This window comes from Pundamilia nyererei, unplaced genomic scaffold, assembly GCF_000239375.1.
Source record: "Pundamilia nyererei isolate P.nyererei 1_Seehausen unplaced genomic scaffold, PunNye1.0 scaffold00045, whole genome shotgun sequence".
Classification (NCBI taxonomy): domain Eukaryota; kingdom Metazoa; phylum Chordata; class Actinopteri; order Cichliformes; family Cichlidae; genus Pundamilia; species Pundamilia nyererei.
In genome coordinates, this window is record NW_005187446.1 from 1,331,287 (window position 1) to 1,344,546 (window position 13,260).

Below are 13,260 nucleotides of genomic sequence, written 5' to 3' on the forward strand. Positions count from 1 at the left end.
GGTGGTGGATAAATTGGTTTTTAAGTTGAAGCATGCCACAGAATGTTTGTGAACCACTGTCCTATTAAAACATTACCTGTTAACTTAACGGTACCGGGATTAAATACACCACTTCCCTCTAGAAAGAAATACATGTTTTGCAATAATAAGTTTAACTTGTAACTATTTTTTTAATTGCAACTATTTACAATAAAAAAAATGGGTAGCTTAAGTTAAACACACTAGTAAAGTAGATACATTTGACTCCCCTAAAAGTTAATAAAACTACATAGAAATGCATACGGTACAAAATGCATCAACCATTTTAAGAGACTTGTCATAGTGATAATAAAGAAATAACACATTGGTTAAGGTGCATTCAGACTGCAAGATTTTAGCAGGAAAAAGCTTTAGCAGGATATTAAGTTTGAGGTATGCCGATCGCACAGTGATAACACCTCCTGAATCCTACGCTACAACGAATGAGTGCAATTTCTCCACCACTCTTCCATCGTACGTGCCAACATTTACCTGGCATGACTCAACTAGACCTTCTTTTGGAATCTCAAACATTTCTTTTTGCATGTTTTACCTCAAAATCTATTTGTCTGCTTTGGCATTTCTACAATTGCACCATCACATTGTCTCACGCTACACTTACATTGCTCATTTTGGGTTTGTTTTTTTTTTAAGTTGTCAGATTTGTTCCTGAGGCTACTTTTGGTCACAAAACTGTCTCAACGCCCAACTTGGGACTTCTCTACTGGTGCAGCGTAGGACTGTCATTCTAGAGCCACAGGAACAACTAGCCTTTAACACTGGTCATGTTAATGAATGTCTGCGTCTTTGGGAAATATAGTTTGCTTTGGGGAGTATAGCTTGGCTTGGTTTAAAGGTACAAAATAGCTGTAGGATTATATATAATGTGAAGAGAGTAGCATCAGTCTTCTCAGATATTGCTCAGCAATAAAGAAATAATCCTGGTTTTCAAAATGTAAAAAACTACTCATTGTAAAAAGCTCTTTGAAAATGATCTGAATGCAAACGTTTTCTGTGACGCTTTCAGCCATTTGTTCATTTGTTCTTAGTTGTTTCTTCCCGTCATCTCGCTGTGTGATTGTCAAAGAAGGACCCAAAGTCTTCAGTCTCATATGTGTACTGTGAAATAAAGCTGCTGCTTTTGTTGTAGCACCAGGCCAGTTTGGCATCCACGATTGAGTCCTTAAAGCCAGCAATACTTGGGCTCATAAGCATTTTGTTCCTCTTGGCACGTTTTACAGAGTTACTGAATGCCATATTTTGTCTCCAGTTCCTCAGCTGCTTTCCCCAGGTGCATATTTCTTAGTTTTTCTAATAATTCATTGAACAGTGGCCTGTGCAGCATTCCACCTCGTCCTCCTCCACCTGAATGTAAGGCCCACACCCGCAGCATCTGGTAGTGAGCCTCCCGGCAGGATCGGTGATCCATCTCTGCTTGTTCAATCTCTGTATCAGTCACACCAAGACAACGCACCAGCTGCTTCACCTGCACCACAGGTACCAGATCCAGGACGGCATAGATCAGCTCAGAGACTGTTGGGGGGAGAAATGAATAGGGGTATTGAGCAAAAGCGATACAACTGAGCACTTTTTGTTGAAGCTTGCACACTGGACCTCTGATGAGGAGCTATACACTCACGATTGATTTCCAGCGGGACACAGTCAGGCAGTTTGGACGTCTCCACTTGGGCCACAGAAGTCTGAGGAACCTCTGTCACAATGGTCTCCAAATGTTCCTCACTCTTCACCAAGACCTGCTATAAAACAAGAGCAGATCCTATTTATTGTCTGCAGATTGTAGACCGAACTGAGAAAAGTAACGACCGGCAGTTAAATCAACGTACCTCACAAGATTCCTGGGAAGCGTCAGATCGCTGGGAGGACCGTAGTAGCCTTTTTTTGGTTTGTCGTTTCGTGATCACGTACGTCATTAAAACCACCGACGCCATCAACACTAATATTCCAGCTCCAGCTCCAGCAATTATACTGACAAAAGAGTCCGATTCATTGGGCGTATTTTCTTTTGAAGTAGCTAGAAAGTTACAGAAAAAAAATAGATCCATATTAAAACATAAGAAAAGAAAATGTACAGAAAATGTAAAGTTTTACTGGAGTTGAGAATTGAAAAAACATACATTATGTCTTAGTCAACAAAATTATTAATAATATTTTAATATGCTTAAGTACATCTATGATTATTCTATTTGCTCACTCTTTTGTGAGAAAGAGGGCCTGGTTGGTGCTCACCTATTGTGGGTTTTGAACACAAGTGGTTGCACTGAGGAGAGCAACTGTGGAGAAGAGAGAACACATTTCATAACACGGACGAGGAAGTAGTACATCTTAAAGAGGAAACGATTCACATGACAGCCAAAATGCCTTTTTTACATCATCATATGAATTCAAGCTATTTCATTTTCACTCTTTCAGTACTGTTTCAAAGTTACCACTAAGCAAGTAATTAGTGTTGAATTAACACTTATTCAGCTGTCACAATCACTACTAATTGCTACATTTATTTGTTAGAAAGAATGTAGCTCGGGATTGTTGAAAGTACGGGCAGCAAGTTCCCCTGGGCTCTCAGGTTTTTTCCCATGATAAATACCACTGTACCTATCCACATGCTAAATTATTAACTAACACAAAATGTGGGTTGCCATGATTTTTACATTCATAATTCTACTTTTTTAAGTATAAGACATCCACATAAGACATCTGTCTACATCGGCTTGACTCGAGTGTTTCTAAGACTTATAAACATTTACTTCCTCCCTGAGTGGGACAGACAGACCGTGTGTTTAACAAATGAGAACTTGTTCAGTGACTGTTCACATCTCAGGTTTTCATGTGTCATAACTTCTCTGTTGCCAACAAATGGAAAGACTGAGAAATGTGCTGAGAGTTTCAATTCTACAAACACACTTCCCCGTTAACATTTAAACAAACAATCCCAAACAGTGAAATAGGAACAATGCGCACACACACAAAGCTCACATACAACAGTCGTATGCTCACCTCTCGCACAGTTTGCACTTGCCGTTGTCTTTGTAGTAATTGTCCTTACATCTGCACACAGTGTTATTATCTGGTGTACCTGTGAACAGCAAGATTGTTTCTATTTAGACTCACATGAAGAAATGCATTATGGGCCATGACTGGGTGGGTACTGGAATAAGTTAAGGCTTACATTTCTGCATTTCCACTTCATCGGCTTTGCACGTTTTACATCTGCGACATTCAAAGGTTTCGCTGTCAATTCTAAGCTTGTAATATCCATCTTTACATCGACACTTAGTGTTCTGGTTTCCTAAACATGGCGACACCTGGATTTCATTCTTTAAAGCTGCAGAAAGGAACGCACACACACACACAAGAAAATCGAGTAAGGCAAACCTGAAGCTGAAGATATACTTCTAAATCTAACATGTTAGACTGAGTCAGGAAAGGATAAAGTTGCTCTACCTTTGCAGGTTCTGCAAGGTAAGCAGTTGGGGGAGTAGTTCATAAATTCTAAGTACTGTCCTCCTGGACACTGTGTGCAGGTTGATCTCTCTTTGGGACCATGACATTTTTCTTGAAGCTTAAAACCTGAAAACAGGAAAATTACGTGTAAAAACAAAAAGTTAGCTTGATGATGTCTCAGATTATTTGCTTGTTACTGTGAATATATATGACATGCAGTGGCTCATCCAGTACCTGGACTGCATTTGTTGCAACATATTCCATCTTCAGTGTGAAACTCGTCAGGTTTACAGTTCTTATTAACTTCCTGTGACTCTGGTAACGATGCCAAAGTGGTGATGAACATGCACTAAAACAAAGAATTTACAATGAATATCCAAAGAGAAGTTCCCAACAAGGGAATTTCTCATTTCTTCATGCAGTGACCTTTAAGGTGTTCTCACCATCAGGCAAAGTAAGGTGCCAAAAGAGGCTTTTTTACTCCTCTGTCCTCTGTGCCGAAGGGCCTCCATAATCAAAATGACCCAAAGTCCACTAATTTGAGGAAGTGTAGTTGCATAGCATAGCTGCTGCACTCCATCAGCCCCCAATCCTCGCACTGGCCCCTTGGCTGCTGTGTAGGATTGCGGTCTGTTCTCTGGTCAGCTGAATGGTAATTAACAAAAAGGATTTTAGGAATAGGCACAGTACAAAAATCATAAAGCAGGATTTTGGCAGAGAGCAGAATGCATTTTAAAGCTCTAATCGCGTCAGCCGCTACCATGTTTGCTTGTGCACTTTAGAACTACTCATATGCTACAGTATTGTGTCATAACATTAAGACATACTGTGCTTTTATCAGGTGTTATGGTTGCATAAATGCTAAAAATGTGCTATTTAATCCAGTTGGTAGGTGAATGCTAGGCAACCAAATGACATAATAACATCTGATGATAGATAAGAACCCCGAGACCTGCCAAGTTTGGTTGCTCAACTCCTGATAACATAGAAGGAGTTTGCATAGAGATGTGGAGCATTATGAAAAATTATTTTTTACATTTAAATTAGCAGAAGTGAAACAAAGTGAACCCCGGGTTCACGTTGTGTCCATAGACTTGTATTGGACAGAAATTTTAAATAGATTAGATGAAATGATGTGTGTGGTAGAGGCTGAATTATCAGAAGTGGTTTTCCCAGCATGGTGAGAAGATTAAACGAAACTGTCTCCAAGCCGCTGCACAGGTAATAATTTATCTCATTTATCTCACAAATGTAACGCCACAGGTATACGGATATGTAACGCGTGCGGGGGCTGAGGCTGCAAATGTTTTCGCCTGGATTTTTTTATTAAAGCTGACTATTAGCAGAGCGGTGCTTTTTACAATCCTACACATAATACTGCACATTATGCATCTTCTCCCGCTAACAAGCCCTTAATTCAATGAATTTAAACACCTTAAAGAGGACGAGTTTGGGTGTGACTACTGTGAAGACAGTTTGATCCCTAAAGAAATAATTCACAGAGAGACTGATTTTGTGCTCAGTAAACGAAGGTCGCATATCTGCGCCACTTGTTTGGGCAGCTTCCCTCTTCGCTTCCCTGTCGCGGTCAGAGGCTGAGATTAGAAACTTTTTCGAGTGTTTTTAAGCGCACAAAAACTCGACGTGTCTTATTTTTACGTATTTACAGATAACACTGACGTGTTTGAGAACTTAATCTGCACTTTTCATTTAACTTTTTTCTTGTCACTGGTTTCGATTTAACTACCCACCACACAAACGCCCACCACAGTCTGATATGAATCGCTCCTTCCCACAGACACACTGCTTAGATATTTAACCGTCACTTACCTGGACAACCACTGTCACTCTGAGGAATATTTCTTAACCTCAGCTCCTTGCGTGGAAATCGGCATTTCAGTTACTGAAGTACACATATATATTTTAGAGAAAGCAGCGCGACAGAACTGCTGCTGCCCAGTCTCTGAAGAGGGGAGGCGGTCTCAAACGGGAAATGCTGTGACGCGCACGTTTCACAGGAATTAGTTTCACAGGCAAACTGGCAAAACTGCACCTGAGGTTCAAAAACACAACAAACCTGTAGGAAAGCCGTTAAACCAGCAGACAAGTCAACTTCAGTTCAATAAGGACAATAACAAGAATCATAAAACACTTGGGATGTGGAGCTATCTGTAAATAAAAGCACACTGCGATCATTTGCAGCTTTTTAAAAAAAATGAATTGGAAATTTCTACATTAAAAAAAGATATTAATTAAATTTTAGACTATATATACACAGATATCTAAGGGAACAATCCACAACCTAAAACATAGAGTTAAACATCGATAGGCCAGTAGCTTGACCGGATAAAAAGAGTATCTCGGAGAGAGGGTGATTTAGTCTTTCCCAAATACAGGGAGGGGTTCACCTCGGTGATAAAGACTGCGTGGGCTAGTAGTTCATACTAGCATTGCATTGTAGGTTTTCATATTCAGAAAACCTCTGTATACAAGTGGCAAGGACTGCAAGCCGCTGCACGTCCACGCACCGTGTGAGTGCTAAAATCTGGCATCCATCCATCAGTCCTCCATCGTAGTGGCAGCAGACTAAGCAGGATATTCCAGACAGTCTTCTCTCCAGCAACGATTTCCACTTCGTCATTGCGGGGGAGGGCATCGTATATATCAAAAATATTGAACAACACCCCTTAATCTTTTAGCGCCATTAAGGAATCACAGAAATTATCTATGAAGTCGAGACCAAGTGAAGTTACAGAGTGCTGAGCCACTGTGCAGAAAAGTCGCCAACGCTCCGCTGACTCAATAACTGCAGAGTTAATGGCCAAACAGCTGTAATAATAACGTGTAGGTGTAGGTGGCTCAGTATTTATGTATGTCTCAAACGGGTTCTGGGTCTTTCTGTGCGTCTGCTCACAGCTGGGCAAGCCCGTAAACCTCCCAAAGGACGGACCCAGATAAAAAACATAACCAAAGAAGATCCAGAAGCGTTTTGGGGCCTGAGCTGTGATCTAATGAATGAAAAGTAAAAGATTGCCTCCCAGGGGATAAAGAGGAATTTAAAAGCCAGCACAGTGATGAAAGGGAGGGGACATTACTACATATCATGTATGTAGCTTTCACATTTGTGTCACAAGTACCATCATTGCAGGCAGGTGCTGCCATCTGCTATGGATGCTTAACTGACCTCTCTGCAGGCCATGTTGTTTACATTATTAAGGTGTGCCAGCTGCTTTTTGTAAACGGGGTTGCTTATTAACTACTCTTTAATTTAAGACAACGTTGAAACGTTAAAAAACGTTCTGAGGGACCCAGGGTCCCTGAGCAGTTGTGGACCTTTTTATATTTTGTGTGTGTGTTCACTGTTATTTTTTTTCCGTGTGTATGTATAGGGAGGTGTGTGCGTGGTTGTGGCTGTAACCAGGAGGCCGGGTTGCAGGCTGAAGATTGCTGGCCACGCCCGAGGAGGATGCCACACACCGTCAGCGGATCAGCATCGGCGGAGGGAGCTACTTAATAGTGTGCAGCCTCCACCGACGCGGGATGATTCTGTCACGGTTTGCCAGGGCAAGCCGTGAGGATGTGGAGGAAAATAGGACCCAAAACGCTAACGGTGCGTTTATTTACAGTGCGATAAATGATAATACATCCCCGTGCTCTCCCTTTACTCCCGTGTTGTGTCTTCTTCCCAGCTTCTGTCAGGGACCTGGTCTGGGCACGTCTTTCACTTTCTTTCCACACTTGCAGTCTATGACATTCGTCTTGCTCTCTTCTGCTTGAATGTGCCAAAGATCTGAAAATGTCCTATAAAGGGATGAACCTTTAATACCTCTGTATCATTTTACTCCTAAACGAATCACCAAATGAGTGGACGCTGAGTGGTTAAGCCATTACTTTGAAATCATTAGTTATTCTGGAAAGGACCTGATAAAAACGTCTTTGCATACTGTGAAATTGACTACAGAGATTAAGCATAGGCTGTAAGGCAAGTATCACTTAACTATATTTATAGGCACCATAATTTTTAAAAGAGCATCCTGTAGTAGACCAGTCCTTTATGAAAGAGGCCAGCAGAGCGTTACCTCACGCGACTTTGCTATTACAGTATACTAAAGAGCTCATTCAGCAGAGCAAGACAAGTGCTTCCTCAGAAAAACCACATCCTTCCTTTATAGTTAGCAACAAAAAAAGCATCTTCATCTCTTCACTCTTCCTCCTCCCTCTCACCCAGTCTTCCTCTGTGTCACACATAAAGTGTCACTTACACTAACCCGTTTGGCATACATAGGTCTTTGCAGAAATGCACATGCAAATAGACTGTTGATTCCCCCACACAGTCTTCTAGTCCAGCTGTGAGGACTGACTGGCTCATCTCTGACTCAGCATGCAGATTTTGTTAACTAAAAAGTGGCGTTGTTTATCTGTTTACTTCATAACAAAAGAGTCAACATGTTCCTGGCACAAGAACTTTTGAAGTTCTGTTTAGACGTATCAACTCTTACGGTCAAGCATCAATACTGATACTGAAACCTCAAGATAAGCATGACCAGTTTTGCTGTAACCAGTTCATGATCAGCCATGGTCTTGTTGCACAGTCATCTCTCATCCAGTCATCTCTGTATTCTGTTTGAGTGTTGCTACTCAGCTATAGTCACACTTGTCACTTGAAGCTGCCCCTATTTCCTTAAACCTAGTCCCCGTTTCACTGTTGAAAGGAGGTCACGTGCTGTGGCTTGGTTTCTGTGAAAACTGAGGTCAAGTATAGTAATTATCGCTGGCTGGCAGCTATCTACACACTAATGGCATTTTGTCAGTTTTTGCTGATTAATGTTCTCACACCTACACTACCAGTTACACCAATAATAAAGCAATTAACTAGAAACATATCATTCTTATCATTTACAGCACGGTTTTATCCCCGTCTGGAAAATATACCTTTTGTTTTAATTCAGAAAAAATACACTCAACCTTCAGATAACAAACTGAAGTGTGCATGAAACTAACAGAAGACAGTCTAAGACTTCATACAAGGATATCAATGAGGTCCACACCATGAACAAACGAGCTGCTGGATCCAGATGAATGTCTGGATCCGGATCGTTTTTTTTAATATTGTGATTATATTGAGAGTCTATCTTAAACATGATGCCTCACTTTTTTTTTTGTTATCCCACTTCAGAAGTGTGTGTGAAGCTGTGATGTGAAATGCCCAATTTTGTCCTATATCAAAATGTCAGCCTTTAAAAAAACTCAGCTAGTTTGCCCAGTGTATAAGGTTTTTTTTTGACTTTCTATTAGGTTTGTTTAATGTTTTATATCATTTCTTGTTTTTTTTACTCTTAGTAAATTTAGCCCCATTCTTGGTTCCTAGTTGCCTTAGTTGTAATCCTTCCTGTGTTCCCTTTCTGCTATGTCAAGTCTTGTGCATTAAATTCATTCACATGTATGTCTTCCTTATTTAATTATCACATTTCCCGTTTTACTTTGAGAGTTAGAATTCCTTGTGCGTTGCCTTTATTTTTGCTTCTTGTACCTTGTTTTCTGTCTGATTTAGTTCACCTGTGTCTTATCTCCACTTTCCCTAATTACCCTTCTGTGTATATTGTCTGTGTATGTTTCTGTTCTTTTTCCCAGTGGTCCCGACCTCTGGTGTTTCTGGTGTTTGAAGGCCTTAGTGTGCTTTTAAGTCTTAGGTTTCAGTAGTTATAGTTTTCAGTTTCCTTTGTCCCTCATGATTCACATTTGTACAACCTTGACATCAGTCTGCAGTAAACAGCTCGCTTTTTGTTCGCCTCAGTCTGCCTGTCATTTGGGTCCTCACACTCAAGCCCCTGTGACAGTCCTGGCTCTAAATCGGACTCCAAAACTTAAAATTGTAAATTCACCCATTCTCCACTTTTGGTAACATTTTTATATTAATCAGTCCTTACCTTCTGAGTAATCCAACTGACAACACACACACACGCACACGCACACACAGCCAATAATTTCCTTGGTAGAGGTAATAATGCCAGTAGATATAAAACAATAAATTCATGCCTTAGCATGTTACACGTCACACCATTTAAAGAAACGCGCATATTATCCTTTAATTGCTCCAATGTGTAGTATGAGTTGATAAAGAATAACATAATTGTTTCTTAACTTGCACGTTATTCTACAGAAACATTTTGGTTTTTTGTCAGCCAAATGTTTATATTTGAAATGATAAAAAATTTTGTAATGAGCAATTTGGGACCTATGCATGCAATTGGCATTGCAATGTTTTCAATCCTCATAACATTACACGCCTTCTCATTATCACAAAGTAATTTCTTGGAATGACATTTTTCTCATTAACACCTTTCTATAAGAGTAAAAAGATACCTATGAGGTAAACGATGCCTTACATTAAACGACTTCATCATCCTGTGCTAAGAAGAGGCGAGAGAGAGCGAGAGTGGCAGAGGTGAAAGAGAAAACGAGAGAATAAAAAGCATCAGAGTGCTCGCAGCAAAAGCAGATTTTGGAGGAAACGAGAGAGATATGATGATGGAAAAATGTGGAGGCTGACGGGGGGTATGTTGCTGTGCACAGCCAAGGTGGTCTCCAAAAAGACAGGAGAGAGAGAGAGTGGGACAAGGATGTTGACTGTTAATATGTAAGGTTTTCAGGATGAGTCATCTCTGACATTTTATGAATAGTCCCTTGACACACTTCTCGTCCCCTGCTCAGTCTCAGGCTCAGAGGGTCCCAAGTGACATCTTGCTAAAACCTCTCCTCCACAGTAAGTAAAGATTTTCACAGCATGTATTTTCAGCTATAACTTTATCATTTTGAATGTTTTAGTAGAGCCTTGTAACCTGTTTGCATTAGGATGTAAAGCTGGTCTCTCTTAGTGTTGTATTTTGTATGTGTTTTATCATCAGTGTGTTACAGGCTTTTTTAGAGTTTAAAATGTGTGTCCTAACATATTTAGGCAGCCTGACTACCGAATTCTTTTTCTCAGAATGGAAGATGTTATGATATTTATCATCTTTAATCTCTAGTGTGTTTCACTGAGTGTCTGCTGGGATTGTTATGTGAATACATCTGACAGAATCATGATAGTAATACTTTTCCTCCTGTCTCTGCTTACTCCCCTCCTTTTCCTCCTCCTCCTCCTCCTCTTCTTTTCTTGTATGTTTCTTCCCAGATGCGGCCACTCTGTTTTATTTTACCATTACTGTGCTTCCTACCTTTGCTATCTTCTAACCCTGTAAAGCCCACTTGCAGTCCAACACAGTACAGCTGGCCATATATATCACCTACGTTTTGTTGTGAAAAGTGCCCTGCAGGTACAGTAACTTCCTCACATCCCATTAAAGCTCATGGCTGTGATGTCAACAGTAGTGCTTTAACTGCAAACTGATGTTTCATATATTCCAGGTGAGTTTATGGCCAGACGCTCACAGACAAACTGTGACCATAAATGTGAACCCTGTGAAGCTGGGAAATACACAGCCGGCTACAACACGGCGATGAACTGTGAATTTTGTAACAGCTGCAGCAAACGTGAGTAACTTCACATCTTTAGCCTTGGGCGTGGAGGCGCTACAGTACATGTGAGGATTTGAAATGTGTGAAAACTTTAAGGCAATTTTTAGACTGACAGCACAAAGAGCTTTAGTGGCAGGAATGATGATGTAGTGGGTTTTACGACTTACACGTTTTTCTATAGACACGTTGATTCGAGCTCTTGTACACAGATATTCCCGCTAGAGTGTACCGGTTATCTTTTAAGCAGATAGAAGAATGACAAAGCATTACAGTAAAAATACTACTCAGGACCCCCCCTCCCCTTGTTATAGTGAAACATGTGGTTGCTTATACATTTTGTGTTAGTGTGTGAGCTCTATCATCCTCTCTCTTGATGTGAGATGTGTGAGTGAGTCATTAACTCTCTGTCGACCTGACCACTGCATTTGACCAATGACTCCACAGAATTTTGACAAAGTCAGACTGCTAGCTGTTTCTCAACTCAGGATTTCAGAGAAGTTTGCATATACAAAACTTACGCAAGGGGATTTCCCATTTCATGTATCAACGGGGGGATACAGTCAGAAGGAGATGAAAGACAGAAGGGGAAGAGAAGGGGGTCTGTGAAACCAACTGTGAGCCAGCACTGGGGTTTAATATGATGAGATTCTGCAGCAGAAGTTTGTGTTTACACAGTAATCTCGACATGGTCTGCGGCACAGCCCACCGAGACAGGAGGAGGCTGAAAAAGCAGACCATCTTCATGTCAGTGGAAAAAAGAGCAAAATACCAAAAAAGCAGCAAGCAGTGGAAAGAGCAGAAATGTCATGTCCTATGTTATTATTACTCAGGGCTTTGTGCTGGTACAGGTGAACAAAACAGCATGTCGTGCCTTTTTTAAATGTCACTGTGGAAAACAGACAAGAGAAAACACAGAACTGAGACAAATTTGAGTTTCTCGGTCTCAATTTTGGCTACATGTGCATTTTAGCTGAATTTGACTTTTTTGTGTGTCAACCAAGAAGCCTTTTTTACACATATCATAATCAAAGGGCTCACATACCTTTTTCCAAATTACAAACCAGATACATATAGACATTTAACATCGACCAAACATCTACTTATTGTTTATACACCTGCACATTAGAAAAACTGTTTACATTTCTTCAGCAGAGGAAGGTGGGCGTTCAAAGCACAAGAAGGGGCTTTATACCAATTAACGGCTATGGAAATAATTCAGCCCACTCAAAAACTTTGCATAGCAGAGCAGTGATATAAAAAGTGCTTCTGTGTTGTTGGTGCCAATGATTTGTTGGTGATGATGATAAGAGTTTGGATGTGTGGACCTCAGAGGGCTTCATGGAACAAAATGCTTGGTTACCTGTTCTCTTCTGTTTACTACTCTGTATGTTTATGCTGCTTACTGCTCTCACTGCATTTTAATTCATTATTATAAGACAGCAGAGTAAAACAGTGCTGAGCACACATGTAAGAGTCGCTGCCAGCTTTAAAATGTCCACAGTCCTCATGTTGTGACCTCAGCTGCTCATTTTATAGTAATCTGTCTGGAAAAAGTGAAAATATTTTTATTCTGCTTGTGGACCGCTGTTGGCTGGTGAGCTTTTAAGACTCTGCATGTTGTGCTACGTCCCTCTGTGACCCTAAATGCCACAAAATGATTTCTGTTTACGATTTTCACTTTGTGTGTTTGGTTTTGGGATGACTGTGACTCTTTGGAAGTCATATAAGTAGTTCGCTGATTGCTAATATGTAACATCAGATTGAGGTGTGCATACTAAAGCATCATTTAAGAAAGACCTTGTTTCATCAAACTGAAATTCTCTAAAGAAGAAGCACCAGACGTGATAATATAACGGTCTTATGACTTCAAACCAGAATCTTTACCTGTCGTGCCCAGTTTTGTGACTCATTTCACATTTTCAGTTTTATCACAAAGACATCCTTTGCACACACTTTCAACTTTATCTGTCTTTAAATCACTTTTAACAATGACCGTTTTTTTCCACAGCAAACATGGAGGTCAAGACAGAATGCAGCGCGACTCATAACACTGTGTGCACATGTAAGGCTGGCTACAAGTGCAAAGACCAAGATTGTAACGAGTGTGTATCCACAGTCAAACCCACCGTCCCTCCATCTACTACTGGTAAGTGAGCCCTTCTCAGCACAGTCAACTAAATGTGAAACAATTGTTGACACAGTGGTTATCATTTATTCATTGCAGTGTTTTGTTTTGAATAGTTTCAACCATAACACACTTGAGGG

The 13,260-nt window shown here is 40.5% G+C and overlaps 2 protein-coding genes across 4 annotated transcripts in view; one reads left to right on the top strand and one right to left on the bottom strand.

The window, feature by feature from the left end:
* Positions 1–6: 6 nt before the first annotated feature.
* tnfrsf1a (tumor necrosis factor receptor superfamily, member 1a) lies at positions 7–5,465 on the bottom strand. Of its 2 annotated transcripts, none has more exons than XM_005731915.1 (10): positions 5,311–5,465; positions 3,924–4,125; positions 3,715–3,829; positions 3,481–3,606; positions 3,206–3,361; positions 3,034–3,112; positions 2,266–2,309; positions 1,863–2,050; positions 1,658–1,772; positions 7–1,551 (listed from the first exon to the last, which is right to left on the bottom strand). In XM_005731915.1, exons 2-10 carry the CDS (start codon positions 3,990–3,992, stop codon positions 1,262–1,264), a joined length of 1,182 nt encoding a protein of 393 aa, XP_005731972.1. In that variant the 5' UTR covers positions 3,993–4,125; positions 5,311–5,465; the 3' UTR covers positions 7–1,261. The 2 variants fall into 2 exon arrangements, with proteins under 2 accessions (XP_005731972.1, XP_005731971.1); XM_005731914.1 differs by having other exon boundaries at positions 1,658–1,775.
* Positions 4,149–13,260, top strand: part of LOC102199736 (CD27 antigen) — a 12,904-nt gene continuing 3,792 nt past the window's right edge. The window contains exons 1-6 of one of the 2 annotated variants that reach the window (XM_005731913.2): positions 4,149–4,701; positions 6,870–7,090; positions 10,192–10,243; positions 10,652–10,793; positions 10,885–11,010; positions 13,004–13,141. In XM_005731913.2, the coding sequence (XP_005731970.1) occupies positions 10,652–10,793; positions 10,885–11,010; positions 13,004–13,141 (406 nt within the window). In that variant the 5' untranslated portion in view covers positions 4,149–4,701; positions 6,870–7,090; positions 10,192–10,243. Of the gene's footprint in view, positions 4,702–6,869; positions 7,091–9,676; positions 10,244–10,651; positions 10,794–10,884; positions 11,011–13,003; positions 13,142–13,260 lie in introns of those variants that run through there. The other variant, XM_013910569.1, reaches the window with a different exon arrangement.